The 23099-nt window shown below is 42.2% G+C and overlaps 1 protein-coding gene across 2 annotated transcripts; it reads left to right on the forward strand.

The window, feature by feature from the left end:
* The first annotated feature begins 1467 nt into the window (after positions 1-1467).
* LOC118367746 (tyrosine-protein phosphatase non-receptor type 13-like) lies at positions 1468-22837 on the forward strand. 2 transcript variants are annotated; one of them, XM_035751382.2, is made up of 30 exons: positions 1468-1883; positions 4282-4403; positions 4750-4913; positions 5210-5455; positions 6118-6281; positions 6438-6597; positions 7382-7453; positions 7570-7744; positions 7894-8029; positions 8160-8298; positions 8501-8653; positions 9099-9284; positions 10288-10447; positions 10803-10980; positions 11408-11505; positions 11748-11831; positions 11925-12032; positions 13587-13703; positions 14196-14374; positions 14619-14720; positions 17040-17133; positions 17277-17362; positions 17823-18012; positions 18372-18589; positions 18888-18954; positions 19433-19671; positions 19790-19941; positions 20033-20150; positions 22227-22296; positions 22516-22837. In XM_035751382.2, the coding sequence occupies exons 2-26, from the start codon at positions 4283-4285 to the stop codon at positions 19468-19470; spliced, it is 3435 nt and encodes a 1144-aa protein (XP_035607275.1). In that variant the 5' UTR covers positions 1468-1883; position 4282; the 3' UTR covers positions 19471-19671; positions 19790-19941; positions 20033-20150; positions 22227-22296; positions 22516-22837. The 2 variants fall into 2 exon arrangements, with proteins under 2 accessions (XP_035607275.1, XP_035607280.1); XM_035751387.2 differs by lacking the exon at positions 22227-22296.
* Positions 22838-23099: the final 262 nt, after the last annotated feature.

A 23099-nucleotide genomic window follows, 5' to 3' on the forward strand; every position in this document is an offset into this window, starting at 1 on the left:
CCATAGTCTGTTTTTTTATGGCAGTTTTGGAGCAGGGGCTTCTTCCTTGCAGAGCGGCCTTTCAGGTTATGTCGCTATAGGACTCGTTTTACTGTGGATATAGATACTTTTGTACCTGTTTCCTCCAGCATCTTCACAAGGTCCATTGCTGTTATACTGGGATTTATTTACACTTTTCGCAGCAAAGTACGTTCATCTCTAGGAGACAGAACGTGTCTCTTCCTGAGCGGTATGACGTCTGCTTGGTCCCATGGTGTTTATACTTGCGTACTATTGTTTGTACAGATGAACGTGGTACCTTCCGGCGTTTGGAAAATGCTCCCATGGATGAACCAGACTTGTGGAGGTCTACAATTTTTTTTCTGAGGTCTTGGCTGATTTCTTTACATTTTTCCATTATGTCAAGTAACGAGGCACTGAGTTTGAAGGTAGGCCTTGAAATACATCCACAGGTACACCTCCAATTGACTCAAATTATGTCAATTAGCCTATCAGAAGCTTCTAAAGCCATGACATCATTTTCTGGATTTTTCCAAGCTGTTTAAAGGCACAGTCAATTTAGTGTATGTAAACTTCTGACCCATTGGAATTGTGATACAGTGAATTATAAGTGAAATAATCTGTCTGTAAACAAATGTTTGGAAAAATTACTTGTGTCATGCACAAAGTAGATGTCGTAACCGGCTTGCCAAAACTATAGTTTGTTAGCAAGACATTTGTGGAGTGGTTGAAAAAGTTTTAATGACGCCAACCTTAGTAGTGTATGTAAACTTCCGACTTCAACTGTACATGTCTTACTACTCAAAAGTCATCTTTGTAACTAAAAGTACTTGAATCAATAATAGAACCCATTGCCCTTTTTGGTTGTGAAGTCTGGGATCCGCTCACCAACCAAGAATTCACAAAATGGGACAAACACCAAATTGAGACTCTGCATGCAGAATTCTGCAAAAACGTCCTCTGTGTACATCGTAAAACATAAAATAATGCACGCAGAGCAGAATAAGGCTGAAAAAAGAGACGTTAAATTCTACAAACACCTAAAAGGAAGTCCACTAAGCAACCTGGTCTTGGGGCTATGTTCACAAATACAAACAGAGCCCCAGGAATTGAATTGAAATTGGGTACCGGAAATTCCCAAAAGTCCCCACAAGGATAGCAAAACAAGGAAAATTCTCCCAGCTAATTATTCTCACTTTTTAACTGTGCATTTGCAATTAGGGTTAGGGTTATAACTAGGGTCAGGAGTTAGGTGTTGGTTTAGCGTTAGGATTTTGAATGGAAATGGTGTGTGTGTGTGTGTGTGTGTGTGTGTGTGTGTGTGTGTGTGTGTGTGTGAGAGAGAGAGAGAGAGAGAGAGAGAGAGAGAGAATGTAAGAAAGTAAAACAGATAGCAAGAGAAAGAGGGTGTTGGTGACTTTGGCCAAACAACAATTTTTTTATATATATATATATTAACACGGGTTGGATTAGTAGAATTGAGCAGAACAATACGTGTATTACTTTACTATTGAAAGATTAGCTAAATGTTCTTGCCCACACCGATTGGTTGACCACTACCTTGCTGCTTGTCAAACAGCTCCTGCGTAATCCAATTGAGTTCTTATACCTGGAGTCTAAAAATAGTCAAAATTGACCGAAAACCCAGTATCGATACATCGCTACGTTTGTGTACAGAACATTATATTCAATGGAGAAATTTACTTATTTCCACGCTATCTTGTGATGGAATTATGTATAGATGAAAAGTCGCCTGATAGGCTAGAAAAAGTAGCGAATGAAGAGTACAGCCACAGGTGGAATGCCGTGTGATGCTTGAGAAGATTACATTCGATCTGGAGGTTTTCTGAAGAGGAACTTCTTCATATATTGAATGAAATTAGGTAAAGTTACGGGTTTAATTGGATATAATTGCACAAAAATATAGACCTTCATCTATTCAACACAAATGTGATATTCTATGAATGTCTAAAAGTTCCGGGAACACGACCAATGAGTAAGTGAATGAATGCCGGTATGTCATCGGGAGGTAATTGTGGCCTGATCTTGTCATTAGGTATTTACAGTTTAATTACAACATATTCCATCGACAGTTTCTAGACAATAGCCTGGAAGGCATGATCTTAACCTAAAGAGTTTATCGTCAGCGATAGTTTTAGCACATTGGGCAAGTGATTTTGATATTTTGCCAGGATAAGAGTTAGTAAATATGTTTTAAATGTAACGACAGCATTAATATAGCCAGTTATCATGCCTTGATATTTAAACTATTTATATATTTTTGTACAAACTGTCCTGTTGCAAAATTAGACCTATATTTGTTTATTTTCAGAGTAAACCAATTGAGAACGTGGTATTTAGGTAGTGGGCGTACCGTACCATCAATAAATCTCACTATATTGATGTCCTTTATACCAGCCTTCTCATCTAAGATACAGTTTTGCCATTTTACTGATACCTGCTATTGCAGCAGTAGTGCTTACTCTCTTCTGTCAGAAAACACAACCTTGTGTGAGTTACAGTTGAGTGATTGCCTACCTACTTATTTTGGGATAAAATGAATCTTCAGTTGTTTATGAGAAACTCTATTTTATAGGACTACTTTGAAAGTAATGTCGTCATGAAACAAGATGGCGAATGCTTAGTCTCGGCTTGTAAATGCAGTCCTGTTCAACTGCACCCAGGTTGAAAAACAATAGGAACTACTGTGTTCCTGTAGAGCAGATACAATGGCTTTGTAGCATTTAGATCTCCCACTAAACCTGGTGTCTCCGGACAGTCTTTGTTGGCCCAGATCAATCCTTGATCAAATGCTGGTACAGAGCGTTTTAGGTCTCAGCTAACTGAGTATTGGTATGAAGATTACTTATTTAATTTGAGTTTAACTACAGTATGAATACCCATCTACCCACAGTTATCCCCGATTCAAAACACAAACAAGGCTACACAATATATTGTTTAACTGTAATGACGAACCCAGCATAATTAACTCCCTAGAGTATATCTTTTTTGGAGACGTTTCCACCTGCAGGAACCAGAGATGCTACACAATCAATTACATCGCTGACATTCATTTTATTATAGTTCTGTGTTATCATTTGTTTTAGTTTATATTTTCAGTAATCAACGTATGATTTCAGAGTGAAATGGGATACCACCTTGTTATTCAATTCATCACTCAATCAGTGTACAACTCCACAACTTTGAGGTTTAATTTAAAGAAAAGTAAACCAGCATCCCTCTAAAATAAGGTTTTATATGCACACAAAAAAATAATACCTAATGGGTTGTTCCAACCTCCATGCTCCAAAATACTTTTTCATGTATTACATTTAGTAATGTTTTTTTTGTTTTTTTGTCCCAATTTCTTGTGGAACGACCCTAATTCTAAAATGCCATCGCTGTTTAGTGAAATCGTACATGAGGTACACTAATTTAATATGTCAGAGAACCTCAGCACTGTCACTTCTCATCTCAACGCTTCACCGTCACCTTGGTGATGAGAGGGGGGGAAAAATCAAAGGCACAGAGAGAGCAGAGACATAAGAGCAAATCCTTCAGGCTCTGTGAAAGCCAATTACCGGTATTTGCCAACTGAAAGCTCAGTTTGAATGTGTGAAAGCCTGGTGTGCGTGTGTGAGGAAGAGGGGGAAAGAAACAGAGGGAGGGGGTGCCTTCCATTAGACCAAGCATTGGCCTTACTCATTGTACTCTAGATATTTATCCTAATATCTCTATATTCTCAGCGAAAAGGATCAGTTTGAGATATTGATTTATGTGATAACACAGTACGGTTGTGTGGACCCGTTTTAAAACTCAGAAATGATTCTGGAAATGATTAAGTTTCTTACATTCAACAGTTTCACTGTAATCCAAATATCAGCTTCGCTTATTTTTTCACTTAGACTATGATGAAACATATTTTGCTCATCAAATAACATCAGATTGAATTAGTCACATGCTTTGTAAACAGCAGGTGTGGACTAACAGTGACATGTTTACTTACAGGCCTTTTCCCAATGATGCAGAGAAATATAATCGAGTCTATAATAGAGAAGTAAAACACGTAATAGTAAATACACAATGAGTAACGAGCACTTGGTTCTATACACAGGGTATGCGTACCTAGTCAATGTGAAGGGGTACGAGTTAATTGAGGTAAATACTGTACATATAACTAGGAATAAAGTTCGCTAGTACAGCGTTTGAACTTAAATAACAACAAATATTCCCCCCCTTATATAATATATGACTGTATCTACCCATGGCTGTGTCCCCCAGGATGGGCACGTTCGTGACCCTGGCAGAGGTGCTGGAGGCCCGGGGGTCACCTCTGGAGGAGGATGAGGTGTGGCGTCTGCTTTTGGGCACCGCCGAGGCCTTAACGGACATCTCCCACAAAGGTACCTGGGCACATTTATATCCCATTGCTGACCCATGAAAATACCCACTGGCAGATGCTAAAAGGATCTTTAGGTCTTAAAGGGATTGCTCATGGCCCATTAAACATTTGTCCGATTTTTGTAGACCTCAAAAGTGGTCTAATATCCCATGACATCTGTTGTTACATGCCTCTTTATGCATTAGAAGAAATAGGCCTCAAACCCGAAATGAATGGGAAAGATAGGCACCACCTTATCATATCATGCTCTACTTCTAACGTCTGACAAACGTACCTTTTTGGAGTGAGTTATTCCTATAACCATGCAGACATGCAAGTTCATAGTATGTCTTTTGTCTTGTTGTCAGGTCCTGGCAACATGTGCAGTGTACTGAGCCCCGGCTCTATGTTACTGTCAGCCAGTGGGAACCTTGCTTTTAAAAGCTGTGCCCGGTCTGGGGACTTGGGCTCCTTCACTGCTCCAGAGGTACAGGATGGACACGCTGCCTCCAACAGGACAGCCTCAGAAAAGGTAATCAATAAATCCTGCTCTTAGAGTAATCATAATAATAATAATAGACGTAATGAAAAGCGCTATATAAAATACAAGTAGAATCTGGAAGTCGGTAAAAAAAAAATTTACAAATTAAAAAAATTAATAATGTAATTGTATATCACTACTAGCGTAGTTCCAGATCTGTCTGTGCTGTCTGGAAAACTCCTATGGTTATTGGCATGACATCTCACCACTGTTTTGGTTCTTGAATTTTGGTTTTACATGAATTCCTCTGGAAGGATTTTACTCATTTTTGTGTGTTTTTTTTTCAGATGGTTGTATATTCCCTAGGAATGACCCTCTACTGGTCCGTTGATTATCAAGTACCTCAAAACCAGCCCATTCAGCTGAGTGGCAAACTGAACAACCTGTTGCTGAGCATGTGTGAGGACACGGTCCAGAGACGAGCGGATCTCGCAACTGTGCTGGAGACCTGTGACCAGCACATCAAGACTGCTCAACTGCCCCCACCAGAGAAGCTCATCAAACAGCTAGTAGAAGATGTGTTTAGGGACTCTGTGAGTTCACCCACATTCCCTTTGGTTTATGAAATGCACCTCTAGTCAGTATAGGTATCACTGTACCTAGCTGGCTGTTGTGTATGCAAAACCCTGGTCTACAGGTATACATTTGGCAGTCATACGTGAGTCATTATCTTTTCATTTTGTCCCTTTTGTTATCGATACGCTGAAATTGAGATCGGTCTTGCCCAGTTTGGTATAGGGCGGCGCACAATTGGCCCAGCATCGTCCGGGTTTGGCCGGTGTAGGCCGTCATTGTAAATAATAATTTGTTCTTAACTGACTTGCCTAGTTAAATAAAGCTTCCGTTGAAGCAGCGGTGGGGGAGACATGAAGTCATTAACTTGAGCTTTCAGCTCTGTTTGTCTTGGTTTTCGATTAGGGTAATACCACAGCACCCCGCTGATTTCTTAGTGATGTACACTAAAGCATGCCAGGGCTTACCCTACACTCCATGTGTCATCCAGCACGATGACATTATAAGGCCAAAGTTCCTAGAAATACGTTGGCATCCATATTGTGACACTACAGACTCTTGGCTGGCTAAACCTCTATCTCGGCGGCGATCTTAAGCTGGGTTTGTGACATACGGTTATTTTTAAGGATAGGTCAGTGCAACTTTTCTAATTCAGTAGCTGCATTTTTATTTGGTTTTCTAGGTCAATCATGTGTCTATGGCTGAGAATGGTCCTCAACTTACTGACCGGAGTCAGATGGTCAGAGAGAGGATTCACAGTTTCTCGGGAAGTGCCTCGTACCATAACTCTACCTGGGCGCTGAGAAACAGAAGCAACTCAACATTCCAAGTCGAGCTCAGCAGAGGGTAAGAACCTAGCTGGCGCCTTTCAAACAACAAAGGCTCATTTTGACCGTAATACACAAAGTATCAGCTTTACGAATGTGTTTTTTTAAGGGATAGTTCACCAAACAGTTGGTGGACAATAAATTAAAGAATCCATGTATTCTTTTTTTCTTACAGAATTGCCCAGGGGTTACGTCACAGAGAGAGTTACTGCAGCTATCAATTCCGTAACCCCTGTAGCCCTTACCTGGATGGCTTTCGCCGTGGCAGCATCAGACCTATACCATATGTGTATCTGAACGAGTCCACTGTCAGTCTTAATGAAAAGAAAGCCACGGTAAGATATTATAGAGAGTCATGTGACATTTTGGGTTGAAATACCAGAAGATATAGTATATATATATATATACATATACATATATATATATATATATATATATATATATATGTATTTATATGCATGCAATTGTGGATTCGGCTATTTCAGCCACACCTGTTGCTGACAGGTTTATAAAACCGAGCACACCGCCATGAAATCTCCATAGACAAACATTGGCAGTAGAATGGCCTTACTGAAGAGCTCAGGGACTTTCAACGTGGCACCATCATAGGATGCCACCTTTCCAACAAGTCAGTTTGTCAAATTTATGCCCTGCTAGAGATGCCCCGGTCATCTGTAAGTGCTATTATTTTGAAGTGGAAACGTCTAGGAGCAACAGTTTGGGGAAACGTCTTGTGGCAACAGTTTGGGGAAAGTTGTTTCCTGTTTCAGCATGACAATGCCCCTGTGCACAAAGCAAGGTCCATACAGAAATGGTTTGTTGAGATTGGTGTGGAAGAACTTGACTGTTCTGTACAGAGCCCTGGCCTCAACCCCATCGCACACCGTATGCGAGCCAGGCCTAATCGCCCAACATCAGTGCCCGACCTCACTAATGCTTTTGTGGCTGAATGGAAGCAAGTCCCCACAGCAATGTTCCAACATCTAGTGGAAAGCCTTCCCAGTGGAGGCTGTTATAGCAGCCCATGATTTTGGAATGAGATGTTCGACGAGCAGGTGTCCACATACTTTTTGTCACATAGTGTAGTTCTTAACGCTTCCCTCTTTTTTTTATGTGCAGGATGTGGGTCCAGAGTTTTTTCGAATGTTAGATGAGCCACTGGTTGTCTTGGAGCTGCCCGGATCCATTGTTGTAATTATGACTTTTCATCATCAAGAACTCCATCATCAAATGCTTTTTTTTACATCATCCCAACTATCACCAGCCTGTCTATCTACTAATCACTATCTTTCTGTCTGCCAATCCAGTCAAAGAAAGGGAAGTCTCACTCCACTATGAGGGAGCTGAGTGTGGTCATGCCAAACGGACAGAGCATCCTGGTCAAGTGTGACGTCAAGTCAGAAGGAGGGGAAGTCTTTGATATGATTGTTGCCCACTTCAACCTGGTTGAACACTTCTACTTCGGCCTTGCATACATTGATGGTAATTGACCAGGTTCACTAGTGTTTTTGTTTTGAATGTCTCTTGTCTGCTACCTGCTGATTTGTTGCTTTTTAAGTACAGTTCTGAAAAAGTCTTTGCATGGTGAATGTGTAAAACGTGACTCTTTTTCATCTTGTCTCGGTTTTTAGATAATGAGTTTTTCTTCCTGGACAATGACACAAAGATATCCAAGGTTGCCCCCCATAGTTGGAAGAAAGTGCCTACGTCCACGTTTGTCCTTTTCTTCAGGGTCAAATTCTTTGTCCACGACATCGCTCTACTTTTGTAAGTACAGTACAACACATCCTCCTATGCTCACACTGTCATATTGAAGGACGACCTATAGAATCCATAGAGGTCAGGCAACATGGTCCACCGATTTCTCTATGTAAGCATATTGTGTTTTTTTTGGCAGGCACAAGCTGACTCGTCACCAGTACTACCTACAGCTGAGGAAAGATATACTGGAGGACAGGTTGTCCTGCCATGAAGAGACAGGCCTATATCTGGGTGCCTTGGCTCTCCAAGCAGAGTATGGAGACTGCATGCCTGAGGTGTTTGCTACTTTTTATTTTAGTTATATGGTCATGAAGTATCTTTGATATGCTGTATCGCACAATTGTCACATGATTGGTCATGGTCTAGGCGGATTGATCTGCATACTTAAGTATCAATTGCCTTGTTAGTATTTTGTAATATTAGCTCTGGAAATGTTATAGTTGAGTGATGACTAACTTTGTCTGATCTTTTCTAAAGGTTTATGGGAGGAACTACTATCGACCAGACCAGTACATTGCCAAGAGCGTCATGGAGAAAAGAGCCCTGCCTTACCTAAAGGAGGAGTTGCTACGGTTACATGCCAACAACTCCACGATGAGTACCGACGAGTCCGAGCTTGAGTTCCTCAAGGTAACATGAACCAATGAAAACGCTTCATAGAGTTCTACGTTTTATATCGTTATATTCATGTTATTAGTTTCATACTCAGTGGACTGATATTTGAATCATTACACTAAAAGGCTGTGGCACCTGCACAGTGGATTAATGGTGAACATATGGTAATATAGTATATTACATAAATGTTTGGCTTGTATTCTTAGCCTGTGTGGTAAACTTGCACATCGGCAGTTCCCGGTTTCCACTAGATTCCACAGCCACAAAGTCAAATATAAAAAATCATGAAAACAAAATTTGCTTCTTGGTCTTAAGGTTAGGGTGGGGCATAAGGTTAGGTGTGTAGTTAGGTTTAAAATAAAATGTAATGAAGAGAAATTGTAGAAATAGGCGTGGTTTATGACTTTGTGGCTGTGGAAGCTAGTGACGACCTAGTTCTAACATCTAACTTCCTTCCCAGGCCACCCAGCAGCTTCCTGAGTACGGTGTTCTGTTCTACCGTGTGGGGCGCGAGAAGAAGCCAGTCATCGGAGAGCTGATCCTCGGAGTGTGTGCCAGAGGAGTCATAGTGTATGAGGTTAAAGATAGCTCTCGCTCCACGAGTCAGACATTCCACTGGTGGGAAACAAGCAGTATCTCCTCCTCTGTGAGTATTATGCCTTAGATAATGCATAACTCAGTTTTTTAAAGTGGCACTCCAATCTCCTTTTCATCTCAAAAAAGACAATCAGGTGTTAATCCTGATTTACTTAACAAAAGGCACATCTCAATAGGTGGTCCAGGTATCCTCATGACATGGCACAAGTGGGGGAGCCTTTCCTTTATTTTTTCCCCCCTCTTTTATTAAAATATTTTCTTTTACCCCCTTTATCTCCCCAATTTCGTGATATCCAATTGGTAGTTAGTCTTGTCCCGTTGCTGCAACTCCAGTACGGACTTGGGAGAAGCGAAGGTCGAGAGCCATGCGTCCTCCGAAACACGACCCTGCCAAGCCACACTTGTTCTTGACACACTGCTCGCTTAACCCGGAAGCCAGCCGCACCAATGTGTCGGAGGAAACACCGTACAACTGGCGACCGTATCAGTGTGCATGCGCCCGGCTTGCCACAGGAGTCGCTAGAGCGCGATGGGACAAGGACATCCCGGCAAAGAAACAAGGAAACCCCTCCCCTAACCCGGAAGTAGCTGGGCCAGTTGTGGGTCGCTTCATGGGTCTCCTGGTCGTGGCCGGCTACGACACAGCCCGGGACCGAACCCCCCTGGCCTTTACCCTTTTGTTCTCTATTGCTTCTCTATTGTTCTTCAAGCAAGGAGGGAGGCCGATGACATAACGGATTTCCATCAGACCAACTCCTTGAAGTTTGCAGTTGTGTTTAAAATGCACTATTATGCTCAATGTATTTTTTTTTTACCCTTTTAGTGTGTGTATTTACTGTATTTATACTTGGGATATTAGTTTTCAACAGTAAAATTATTTTCTTTTTTTATTCCCGGAGATTCATTTTAATAAAGGAAACTGAGGAATATTGAAAGTGAATATAGTTGACTATAAAGTGTTTGTTTAGTCAGTGAATTTTGTAGCTGTTGTTTTGTTGGATTGTTATGTCTGTAAATACCTTAACCCCACCTCGCTCTCTGTCCCACCACAGTGCCGGAAATTTGTCATCGAGAGCAGAGGGAGCGCGAGAAAGCACACCTTTGTCACTGAGAGATCCAAGATTGCCACGTACCTGTGCAACCTCTGCTCTGCCCAGCACAAGTTTCACAATGAGATGAACTCTCGCCAGCTCGGACATAGTCTGGCCTCAGGTCAGAACATTTTATGATGACATCATGGTCAAGAAAAAACTCCTGGCCCAAACCATAACCACTTCTACATTCCTGTAAATAGTGTCCCAGTGACAGCTTGTTCTGATTCTATACAGTTTGTGTCCTGTTCTTGGTGAATCTTTTTTTGCCAGACCCTTCAGCCATATACAGTGTATATAGCTAATAAGCTATATATCTCGCTAATGTACCACCTGGGCTTATTGATAGGCCAAACAGAGAAACTTCTGGATCATTGGATTATAGCACAGTTATTGGATCTACATCTATCTTGATTTCATTATAGCCACCTTTGACCAACCTTGATTTGAACGAAAGAGCCCTTTTTTCTTTCCAGAGGACAACATAGCGCAATTTGCGGCAGTGTGTCAGGCACAGAACAGGAACTCTGAGACCGTACTGACAGACAGCGGTCTGACCACACCGCAGGACGGCTCCATGACCAAACTGTGTGATGACATCGCCGCCAAGATCGAGGCGCGGATCAAACAGCACCGTGTCCTCCACGAGCAGGGGTAGGAGTGATGGAGAGCATACCCGCTGGGCACAGGCGCCAGTTCAACATCTATTTTTGAATTACATTTGGTTGACTTGTCAACGAACGTGACTTCAACGTGAAATCAACAAATGTCACCATGTCACTGGATTTATGTTAAAATTTGGGTGAAAAAAATGACAAAATCCCCTTATGTTGATGACATTATGCAAATTCACTTGGTTTCCCACGTTGATTTAACGTCATCACATTGAATTATTTTGTTGAAATGACATGGAAACAACGTTGATTCAACCAGTTTGTGCCCAGTGGGTAAAGTATCCTTCCCTGTATTATCTCTGTCCGTATACACTACTGTACATTCCTTTGCATTTAATTTCTTGCACGTTGTAAGTATTTCTATTTCCCTGCATGTTGTAAGTCATTTCTCCCTGTATAATTTTCAGCAGAAGGAGGCCATTGCCTGGGAACCTGTCTCCAGCCCTGTCTCGTGGGTCTGGGAAGTGTGGGTCAGAGGTCAACCCCATGTCCTCAGCAGGCAGAGGTATGGATAGATGATCAGCTCCTAAGAAAATTAACCTCTTAACACTGGGTAATCAGGTACAGGATCAAGTGTTCACATTCTGGAAGCGTTCCAAATCCGAGCACCGTGCGGAAGACATCCTCGCAACCGTTGTAGTAGCCTGTCAGTATCATCCACAGAGATGGCATACGGGTTTCTTATGAGGTGCTGCGGTCAATGTACAGTAATGCGTTAAAAGGTAGCTGCGGTATTTCTGTCAACAGATGTTTTTGCCCAAATGAAGAGAGTCATACCAGAGAGAGAAGTCATTTGTGTGTGCTTAAAGAAAGACCCGAAGCTCGGCGTCGGTGAGTTCATCGCTTACAACATTTAGTCATATATCCATTAAAGGATATGTTGTAGAATAGAACTAAAATGGAAAAGTACTTTTATCTATTCAGGTGTTGTGATAGTTGGAGAAGACACGGTGGGGAAGTATGACCTGGGTGTCTTCATAGCATCCATCGTGCGGGGAGGACCAGCGGATAAAGATGGCCGCATCAGACCAGGTAGGTGACTAGGTTTTATTTCTGGGCTTGTCTTCACAAGGCTCACACCGGATTATGAAGCCTGGGCACATTGGTGAACAATAGCCTTGCATGCCAGGTTTATTTTTATGTTCTCATGTGAGCTTTTTCTCTTGACACTGCCGGTTAATTAGTCATGACTAGGGCCCTATCTACACTCTTAGGAAGAAAATGGTGCTATCTTGAACCTTAAAGTGTTCTTCGGCTGTCCCCATAGGAAAACCCTTTGTAGAACCATTTTTGGTGGCAGGTAGAAGCCTTTTGGTTCCAGATAGAACCCTTTCTATGGGGGGTTCTACATGGAACCCAAAAGGGTTCTACCTGAAACCAAAAAGGGGTCACCTGGAACCAAAAAGGGTTCTCCTATGGGGAAAGCCAAATAACCCCTTTGGAACCGTTTTTACTGAATGTAAAATCAGCAATAAAAGAAACGTCCTCACTGTCAACTACGTTTATTTTCAGCAAACTTAACAAGTGTAAATATTTGTATGAACATAACAAGATTCAACAACTGAGACATAATCTGAACAAGTTCCATAGACAAAATAAATGGAATAATGTGTCCCTGAACAAAGGGGGGGTCAAAATCCAAAGTAACAGTCAATGTCTGGTGTGGCCACCAGCTGCATTAAGTACTGCAGTGCATAGGTGTACTGCAGTTGCTGTGAGATGTTACCCCACTTGCCCATAGGTGACGTTGTTGCCGGTGATGTCTGGTGAGGACCTGCCTTACAACAGGCCTATAAGCCCTCAGTCCAGCCTCTCTCAGCCTATTGCGGACAGTCTGAGCACTGATGGAGGGATTGTGCAGTCCTGGTGTAACGATGGGTTTCATAGGGCGTTGTTGTGATGCCATCCTGTACCTGTCCCACAGGTGTGATGTTCGGATGTACCGATCCTGTGCAGGTGTTGTTGCACGTGGTCTGCCACTGCAAGGACGATCAGCTGTCCGTCATGTCTCTCTGTAGGGCTGTCTTAGGTGTCTCACAGTACGGACATTGCAATTTATTGCCCTGGCCACATCTGCAGTCCTCATGCCTCCTTGCAGCATGCCTAAGGCACATTCACACAGATGAGCAGGGACCCTGAGCATCTTTCTTTTGGTGTTTTTCAGAGTCAGTAGAAAGGCGTCTTTAGTGTCCTAAGTTTTCATAACTGTGACCTTAATTGACTACTGTCTGTAAGCTGTTAGTGTCTTAACTACCGTTCCACAGGTGCATGTTCATTAATTGTTTATGGTTCATTGAACAAGCATAGGAAACAGTGTTTAAACCCTTTACAATGAAGATCTGTGAAGGTATTTGGATTTTTACAAATTCTTTTTGAAAGACCGGGTCCTGAAAAGGCGACGCTTATTTTTTTGCTGAGTTTAGATGCAACTCCCAGTCTATTTTCGTATCCCCTATTTCTATGGTCTTTACAAATCTGAAGGAATTGGATAGGGGCTAAGGGTAACTGTTGATTCTGGACCAGGACTAGGTGGATACCAACAAAATGATTATTTATATGAAATGTTGTGGTGATGTTCTCCCTCAGGTGGGCGTCTGATCTCTCTGAACCACACCAGTCTGGAGGGCATGACCTTCAGTGAGGCTGCAGAGGTCATGCAGAACAGCCCACAGGAGGTCACACTCATCGTGACCCAGCCCAAAGGTACTGGAAGTGCGTATATACAGTACCAGAGAAGGCCAAGAGTGTGCAAAGCTGTCAAGGCAAAGGGTGGCTACTTTGAAGATTCTGAAATATAAAATATTTTGATTTGTTTACACTTTTTTTTTTGTTTACTACATGATTCCATATGTGTTATTTTGTCTATTGTCTTCACTATTATTCTACAAAATAGTAAAAATAAAGAAAAACCCTGGAATGAATTGGTGTGTCCAAACTTTTGACAGGTACTATATATCTCTGCTCTGTTCAGGCTCATTTACTTTCCGTGATAAACTATATATATATATTTTAAGTCGACTGGCTTTTCAGCTAGATGTTTTAGTTAGAGCTCCAAATGGGAATGTACTTTTTCGTCCTCTCTGGATCATCACTACATACATGGCCAGGCTTTCGTTATTAGTTCATAATTCCACATTTAAACTTTTATTACAGTGTGGATTTTTTTGTTGTGTTTTTGTTGATTTTTCTTTACAGTTTCCTCGACACCCAACAACTTGAGATCTCCGCTATTGAAGAACTACGAGTCCCAGACCACTTTGAGGACGAACGTGCTCTCTGGGGAGGATGACCTGGATGAGATCGTGTCTGTCATGTTGACCCCAAAGACTGGCAGTAGATTGCAAGTCCCTGATGTACGCATCCTCAACGCTCAGGTAACTAATGGCTACTGACCATCATCTCCTCCATGTTAAGGACAATATTCTACATGTGCTAAGATTGGGGAACAATTGTATTAATTTTGTACACAAACAAGACAACAAACATTAGCAATCAACTCTACATAACGTCAATTAAATCAACAAATAGAAACAAATACAATACAATCGTGCCTTTGTTGTGAATTGTATCATCCATCTTAATCTCATCATGAACTATTATTCCCTATCCATTATCCAGGACTGCCGCTCCAGGTCTCCTTCCACAGACTGCTTCAGGGGTGGTGAGATCTCTGTGGAGCTGAAGAAGAAAGCTGGAGTAGGTTTGGGAATCAGTATCGCTGTAAGTTAACTATTTCATGTCTAACTCCCTATTTTACTGGTCAGTGGTACTATAGGGAGATGGACCTACTGTACTTAAGTCTGGGATGGACAAATTAGTCTAGTCAGGAAGTCAGCTGCTTCTGTGTCTCTGGGTAGTAATCCTTTAGACCGCTGGGGTTAATCACCTTGGAGAGGGAGGAGCTGGAGCTTGGAGCCTGCCTGCTTACTGGACAGTACAGTAGGCTACGAGAGAGAGAGAGAGCAAGCGGGTGAGAGGGAGGGAAGGAGAGGGAGCGAAAGATCGAGCGAGGCAGAGAGAAAGGGAGCAGTAACAGCCTTCCGAGACGTCATTAAAATGCCTGCTAAATTCTCATTAGGCCTGACTGGGATTCGGATGATGTGAAGGTGGATCAGGGATGAAAGCATCCCACACCACACTCCTGGTGTATCCGTTGGCAGACATTCTATTTGTTTACCCCCTATGTGTGAGAGACAGAGCGATAGATTGTAAGATCGTATAAACATACTATATTCCTTTTAATCTTGATACATCCCTCTCACCTAGCAGCCTGAGGGCTCTATTTTCGGCTGGCGTGAAGCCAGCGCAATTGTCAAACGCACGCCCTATTAAAACCGGCGCTCTTCTGTTTTCAAACCGTAGGGCAAGGATTGGTCATTTACATGTCTTATATGAGCTTGCTTGCGCAGAGGTGGGCGGGGTGTGTCCTTAAAAACGTGACCCAAAGTGCCAATTTCAGGGAGCGCTGGTGGGGATATTTAAGACCAACCAAAGCTGATCTTACCGGTAACGAGGTTGGTTTTGGCATGGATTTGGACAGTGGAATTGGACACGGCTTATCCAGCCGTGACACCCACTGCCAAAATGCAAATGGAACAAGAGAGATGTGCTTTTAGTGCCCGTAAACCTCCCATTTAGTTTAATCTGATTGAAAAACCAATCATAACCTCCCCTCCTCTCAATGAAGACCATTTTTTCTTTTGTCCTGCCTAATGCATTTGCCAAGTAGGAAAGACGATTATAAAGGGTTTGACTCGTGAGACCACATACAGTCATTCTTAAATCACCAAAGCGTTATTAAAATGTTTTTTATTTGTTTCTATGTGGGGTTAGGGTTAGTTTGTACATTATTTTAACCTGCTCTTTTTTTTTGTTGCTTAAATAACCCTCCCTGTATCCTACTGTATATGCCCATCATGGAACTAGACATGAGATGATCCGTTCACACTCGTATTTAGAAACATTTAAGTTATTTTTCTGTAACAATTGCTTGTTTTCCCATTTCATTTTTTATAAAAGCCCTTTAAGCTACACTTACCCTACTCGAACAAAAACTGGTTCAACAGCAATGTGTCTGCTGCCTTCTTGATCCTGGCAATGCATTAGTCAAGTATCCATAAAAGGGTTCTAAGTGGTCTACTTGTGAGGCTTTTGCAGTATTCACCATTCACATAAGCCAACCTGCCTTGCATACTTTATTTCAAACTCCATTTTCAAAGAGCGCCGCTTGTCTGGTTACCAAAGACGGGCTGCTCCAAACTTAAGTCATTTAAGGCCCTATCAACTGTGTCTGGCTTATTGAGAACGTGCTCAACACGTGTAATACAATTTACGGTATCCTAGGATGATTTATTTCAGGGGAAAGTGCACCACGTAAAGGCCTATACTCGTTAAATCCAATTGCAACAATGTTGACTGTCAACGCTCCGAACATATTGAGCAAACATTGCATTTATTATTACTGTTGCTATTACTCATTACTGTAGCCTATGCTATTTAATAAACTGTATCGATCCACAATGAACCGGGAAGAGAATATTCCGTGCCCCCAGCCCGAATTACTGTTGATGACAACTTAAAGACCTTCAATAACCTACAGAACATGAGGCAACGGCATGCGGTATTAACCCATGAAACACGTCGATTGGCCAGTGATTGACCAAGTCACACCTATAATTTATTTATTCATCAAAACCCTGTCCTTTTGCGGCACCGCCAGCCATTGCGCTCATAATTCCCGCAGTGAAAATAGCACAAATATTCCCTACACACCCCTAAAACTGTAGCTCTACTGCCAGAGCTAAGATTTACCATGGCGTTCGGTTTGTTAAAGTAGAGCCCAGAGAGTAAGGACTTATTATATTAGCATGGAAATAATATGGGGAATTAACCCTTTATGGTACATTGTCATATTAAGCCACTTCAGCAATTAGTCAGACATGCAAATGTTATTGATGGTGTACAGTATATTGATAAACTTACATTTCAACCGAGACTGTCATGTTGTTGGATAATAACCTTGTGTTTCTGATTTGTCAGGGTGGTGTGAACACAGGCCTGCGTCATGGAGGGATCTACATCAAAAGCCTAGTCTGTGGAGGGGCTGCTGAGCAAGATGGCCGCATTCAGTCAGGTACAGTATAATGCTGAACAAGCGCTACTCTGTTACAGTAAAGCACCTGGAATGATAATGACATTTAGAAGAACATTATACTGGATTATTGCAGCACAAATTGAATTTAGATGAGTGAGATTTTGTGTGCTTGCATCTAACAGGTGACAGACTGCTGAAAGTTGATGGAATCAGGTTTCAAGGGTTCACATATCAGCAGGCTGTGGAATGTCTGGCAAAAACAGGAAAGGTAAAGGAACATCAATATCTCAGCTGCAACACCAGGGCAAGGCAACACCAAGGCAAGGCAACACCATCATCGTTTTGCCTCTGCGTTGGCCTTTAACCGAACTGTGTACAAAACTGAGTGCAAACCAACACTGACATGTTAACATGTGTTCTGATTATGTGCTGTTTATCTTGTGCAATGTGAATATACCTGTGTATATACAGTACACTCTTAGAACAAAAGGTGCTATCTAGAACCTAAAAGGTTCTCATAAGAGAACCCTTTTTGGTTCCAGGTAGAACCAGGTAGAACCCTTTTGGGTTCCATCTAGAACTATTTCCACAGATGGTTCTACCTGGACCCTAAAAGGGTTTTAACAGGAATCAAAAATGGTTCTCCAATGGGGACAGTTTCTGAAAGGTACAGACTAATGAGAAGCATTAACTGTTGTTTGTCTTTATGTAACCGTTTCCTGTCCAAGGTGGTGACCCTGGTCCTGGAGAGGGAGAACATGAACAGCCTGCCCTGGGTGTCTCTGAGCCCAGACACAGGGTGCCACCTCTCCCCTCAGAGTTCCCACCGGGACATCACCCAAAAGAGGAACAACAGCTGCCCTGCCGTCATCACCCCCTTCTTGGTCAAGCCCAAGGACTACAGCTTTGTGTCTGACGGTATGGGATAGTATATCATCGACAAGGGAACTTTAGTGTAAGGGGAACACTGGCGCTTCGAGGGACTGAGCTCAGAAGCATTGTCCCTGACTGAAGAAGGGATTAGAAATCAGTCAGACGAACAGGAGAAATCTGTTTAAACAAACTGACAAAAAATGACCAGCAGATGGTGTGAAAAAAAGCAAGCACACCCACTGACAGGCAACTAAACCATCGTATCAGTATAGTGTGAGTGAATACAGTAGGTCTATTAGGCTTTTGTGAGAGAGAGTGCTACCTTTGACAGCTACCCAGTCTGGATCCACGGTCCAAGCCTCCCAAGGTGAACTCTGACACACTTCAATCCCCTAACCCTACAGGGAACACTTTGGAGGTGACCTTGAATAAGAGGCTGAATGGCTTGGGCTTCAGCTTCCTGGTCCCTGAGCTCGAGCCCTCGAAAGGAGACTCGGGCAGTGGTCTTATCCGGATCAAGAAGCTTTTCCCTGGCCAGCCAGCGGAGGAGAGTGGGCGGATCCAGGAGGGAGACGTCATCCTGGCAGTCAATGGAGAATCGCTGAAGGGATTGTCCTACCAGGTAAATATAGACGCAGACTGGTGTGACTTAATACGATTGTTCAACCGTAGCTCCAGGTGGGAGTTGGCATGCTGGATATGGGGGTGGGTGGGAGCGTTGGAAGACAGAGATATTGTGGAAATTGTAGTGTGAGAGATAGGGTTTTTGTTTCATTCAGTGTGATTGATCTGTTCAATATTTCTGTATCACCACTCATTATCTTATAGGCTTATAAGGCTTACTATACATTATTATGGCCATTTATCAGTCCATAATTGTGGATGTGACAGTGAGTGACGGTTGTCTCTCTGGCATGTAGAGGGTGGTCGCGCTGCTGAGCGGCTCTCCTCCTGAAGTCCGGTTGTCTCTGTGCCGTCCTGCTCCAGGTAAACACATCTACACATCCGGATGCAGGTTGATGTTTATTGCCATGAGTCTTGTCCTGGAGGAAGAACAGAGCGATTTTCTCTTAGATAGGCAAGCTGCAAAGTAGAAATTGGTTTTATTCATGAAAATTAAGGCTAGCTTTTTATTTTGTCTTAATTTAAGGTTCGGGTTAGGCATTAGAGTTAACAGTGTGGTTAGGTTTCAAATCAGATTTTATGACTTGGCTGTGCCTCCAGAACAACATCCATGATGAAAAACACTAACCTGCTATCCGGACAGGGCAGACAACATAATCCAATTTACAGTTTTTCCTTTCACAAAGTAATGTCAGCATAGCTTTAATTCGTTTAAATGTTACCTTTTTGTAAGACACATTTTCATCATTCACAGCTAAAGAAGTTGTCTTTTTATGCAGAGGATAACATCAAACTGCATGTGTTTCTCATTCCTTCCCTTCCCATTTTGATATCTTCCAAGGAATTCTGCCTCCCATTGAAACGTTGTTTGGCACCTGAGTGATGTCACACCACAGTACGCGAGCACCAATGGGAGTTCAGGAATATACTTCCTGAAAGACAGAGAGGAGATCTTGGAGGAGCAGGACAGGGGAAGATCTGCCCAGATAAAAGAGTAGGACCGGGGGAGACGCCTGGCCCTCCCTAGCTTGTAGCAGAGCCCTGGGCCTGACCTGACGGATTACAGAACCCACCTGGATGGTGGGTGGATGGGCAGTACCAGCACTGCAAGACATATCACAAGATACCTCATAATGTCAGATTCAGTTTAAAGACTGCAAAAATGTCACCTGAATATTTATGAAATTATTATTTTCAGCATCTCTGCGTTCTATGAGTCAGAGGGGTTGGATGAGTCGCCCCGCAGACAAGAACCAACTGTGTCATGTTGCAACAGCCATGAGACACTGCTGAGGTCAACTCATGTGAGGTGAAGAAAATGCCAAACGATGGAAATCTCTTGCTACTTAGGTAAATAATAGTTAGTTTAAAGTCTTGTGACATTAATGTTTGAAATATATATATATTCGGATCAAGGCAATGACCTTTTCTCTTTTCCAAGATTCTGTTGAACACCAGAAGAGGCGAAAGAGTTGGTTGGACTGGGGGCGTGGGGGTTCTACAGTGTGAACCCTTGACGATAAGGAGAGAACTATTAAACAAGCTCAGTTGGTTTGAAGGTGAGGGGGACTGTATGGTGAGGGGTTCTGTGAACTGTGTGCTTTTCCCTGAATACGGATGTGGTTTCAGTTCTGGCACAGAAAGACAAGACAGTATACAAACATAGAAAAGGTGTATGGTTGAGGTACTATGGTCACATAGGGAGGCCTGATATAGGAGCAGGACTTAACCACCGTCCTGCTTTAATAACCTGATAATAGGCTGATAGTCACCCGTGCGTCACAAAGTGACGTCATTTTGAATATTGAGTAGCTCCCGGTGTGTTTATACTAGAGACTTACCGTTTCTTGTAGTGGCTGCAGCTCAATCCCCTCTTTCCGCCGATATAAGGTTTGCACTTATTCCATAACATGGGGTTTGTGAAAGCTGCATTTATTATTTTTACACATGAGAGGATCCAGACAAGAAAATCCCTTTTTTCTATTTAATTGGAAATCAAACTCAAATCTTACTGCAGGCAATACCATCAGAATCTCACCCCAGATGACCTCCCATGAAGGGCATAAAGCATGCACTATGGTCAAGTTCATATAGTATGCAATGTAGGTCAAGTCACCAAAAGTGCAAACATTTAGTATGCGGGAAAAGGGTACAGCCTGACAGTCTTTGTAAAGCAATGCATTTCCTTCTCCATATGCATTACCTTGTGTGCATCCTCCACATGCGCCATCGATCTCTCACTCGTTTGCAATAGGAATGGGAAATGGGAAAATAAGTTTAACATTTCTTCACCTGTCAGTGTCTTATTTCACAAAACAAACTTGATAACTTGAATGCTCTGATTGCTAGGGTCGTTTTAAGGTGTCAGTCTTGACAATCTGTTTACCCATTTTTTGACTCACTACCAAAACCAGATGTGACTGGTTTCAAATGGCCAAGAGATCATGTACTCTCTTACTCCTGTCTAGTGGACAAACTGGGAATCAGGCAGGGGATATATTCACATAACTGGGTAGGCAGAGGCTTCTGCTTTCTCCTCATATGAATGTCATTTTTGTAATATGAAACATTATTCCTGTAATATGGAACATTATTCCTGTATGATGAAAAAAGTTAAAGAAACCCTGTATATTTCAGGGTTCTGTAATGTTTCTGACACATTTAACAGATACCTTTTTCTAACAACATTAATAATTTGTTTGTAAGATTTATCGTTTTGAAACCGAAATGGTATTATTCTTTACGAGGGTAGTGTACAATATTATGCATAGTTTACAAAATGCCACTAGAGGGAGCCAGAGTTGAACAGGTTTTAAATACACCTCACTGTTATGTAGGGTTGGTTGTTCAGCAACAAAACCGATGGGTGCTCAACTAAGGGGAAAAACAGACTGGGTTGGCTTAGATCGTTGATAAAACGTAAACTATATTTTGTCTCCAATGTTTATTTAAAACATAAATAAAATTGCACAATGAGCACTTGTTGTCTCAAATACATTTTTACAGTTGTTGGTTAGCTAGCTGGCATTTTTTTTGCCGTAGTAGCATAAACGTGACATCAGTCAAAACACCTCAAAACAAGACATGGTATCAAGAACAAGTTCCAAACGAGCTGAAACTAGGAACTTATGATTCACCACCTGGCAGTTTCTTGTCATTGTTGACAAGAATCTGAAACTGTCTATCTGGCCATCCAGAACCATAACAACACACGGCCTTCTGCCCCCTTTGAAGTGGTCACATCGTTTTCGTGACGTTGCCAGCCAACCAGTCTATATATCCCCCTGGCGGTGTTCATGAGTAGAGATCAGGTCGTCAGCGTAAAACCTTGACAGTGGTAAGCCAGTTACGGTGTGACCTGGGGTTAGTTAGGTGAAGTACTTTGGCCAATATCCACTGATACAGGGATCACATCTATTTAAGGTCGAACAGAACAGAGCTCTTACAGAGTGATCTCAGGCTTTCGCTGCCTGCTCGTGCAGCTATCAATTCACACATACGCTGTTAAAACATACTAGTTAAATGGATCCCAGATTTGAACTAATATTTACATAATGCCCAGGGCTACATGGCCTGCCCTCTACCTTTTACATTTACATGTATTATTCATATATTATTATTAATTTATTCAACAGTGTATATTATAGCCTGGAGGGTGATCTCGGACAGATTGCACCACTAATGCAGTGCCTAATCAAAGAAAAGGTAAGCAAATGAAACAAATTATTTGAGCCATAAAGGTATTGTCCACTGGGAGGTAGCATAGGGCTAAAAACGATTCACTACCCTCTGTTGCTGTCCCTATCTCATCTCTCCTTTGCCTCAAACCTAGGTTGGTTGGGGAAAGTCTTACCAAAGATGTCTCACTAAGAAGTCGTTTTTCTAGATTTTTGGTTGGTTATTGATCTTTTCCTCTCTTTACAGACGGAGCTACAGAACGCCATATGATGCAGCGTTGTGACAGCCCCTGAAACGCATGAAATGAACGTTACGTCTGACTGTTGATACACTCATACGTTCATCTTTGAATTAACTCCTACCTCTGTTTAGTCTAAACGTCTGCAGGATCCCACTGATTCTGACATGGTCCTTAAAGCCACACTGCATGATGGGTACTGAGTGGCAAAGGCCTAAATTAGTAGCAGTTCAACCATGTGGATGTCTAGCTGTGACAAAGGCACAACAAACATAAGATTCTGGTCTTGTTTCTGAATTCTACTGTATTAAAGACCTCTTCTTGACATCATCGGCGGTCTTGTGTGTGTGTGTGTGTGTGTGTGTGTGGCGAGGACATTCTCACCTTTACTGTTAAGGTAAGGCTACAAGTTCTACCAACTAAATATAATCTAGCACTCTGGTACCCTGTAGACCATGGTCCATGTTGTATTCTACATGAGTCAAGTGTAATGGAGTCCATTGCCCATGTTGTGAAGGGCTGCTGTTCATACAAGGATTTGTACATTGCTCAACATGACCGCACATTGACTCTGTACCGGTACCCCCTGTAT

The sequence above is a fragment of the Oncorhynchus keta genome, chromosome 3, assembly GCF_023373465.1.
Source record: "Oncorhynchus keta strain PuntledgeMale-10-30-2019 chromosome 3, Oket_V2, whole genome shotgun sequence".
Taxonomy (NCBI): Eukaryota; Metazoa; Chordata; class Actinopteri; order Salmoniformes; family Salmonidae; genus Oncorhynchus; species Oncorhynchus keta.

Bases quoted from the DNA above. Each gene is read 5' to 3' on its own strand.
- LOC118367746 (XM_035751382.2), top strand. From the start codon at position 4,283: ATGGGCACGTTCGTGACCCTGGCAGAGGTGCTGGAGGCCCGGGGGTCA. The intron at 8,654-9,098 runs GTAACATGAACC...CTTCCTTCCCAG, and splicing joins CCGAGCTTGAGTTCCTCAAG to GCCACCCAGCAGCTTCCTGA. The intron at 11,832-11,924 runs GTGAGTTCATCG...TTATCTATTCAG, and splicing joins AGACCCGAAGCTCGGCGTCG to GTGTTGTGATAGTTGGAGAA.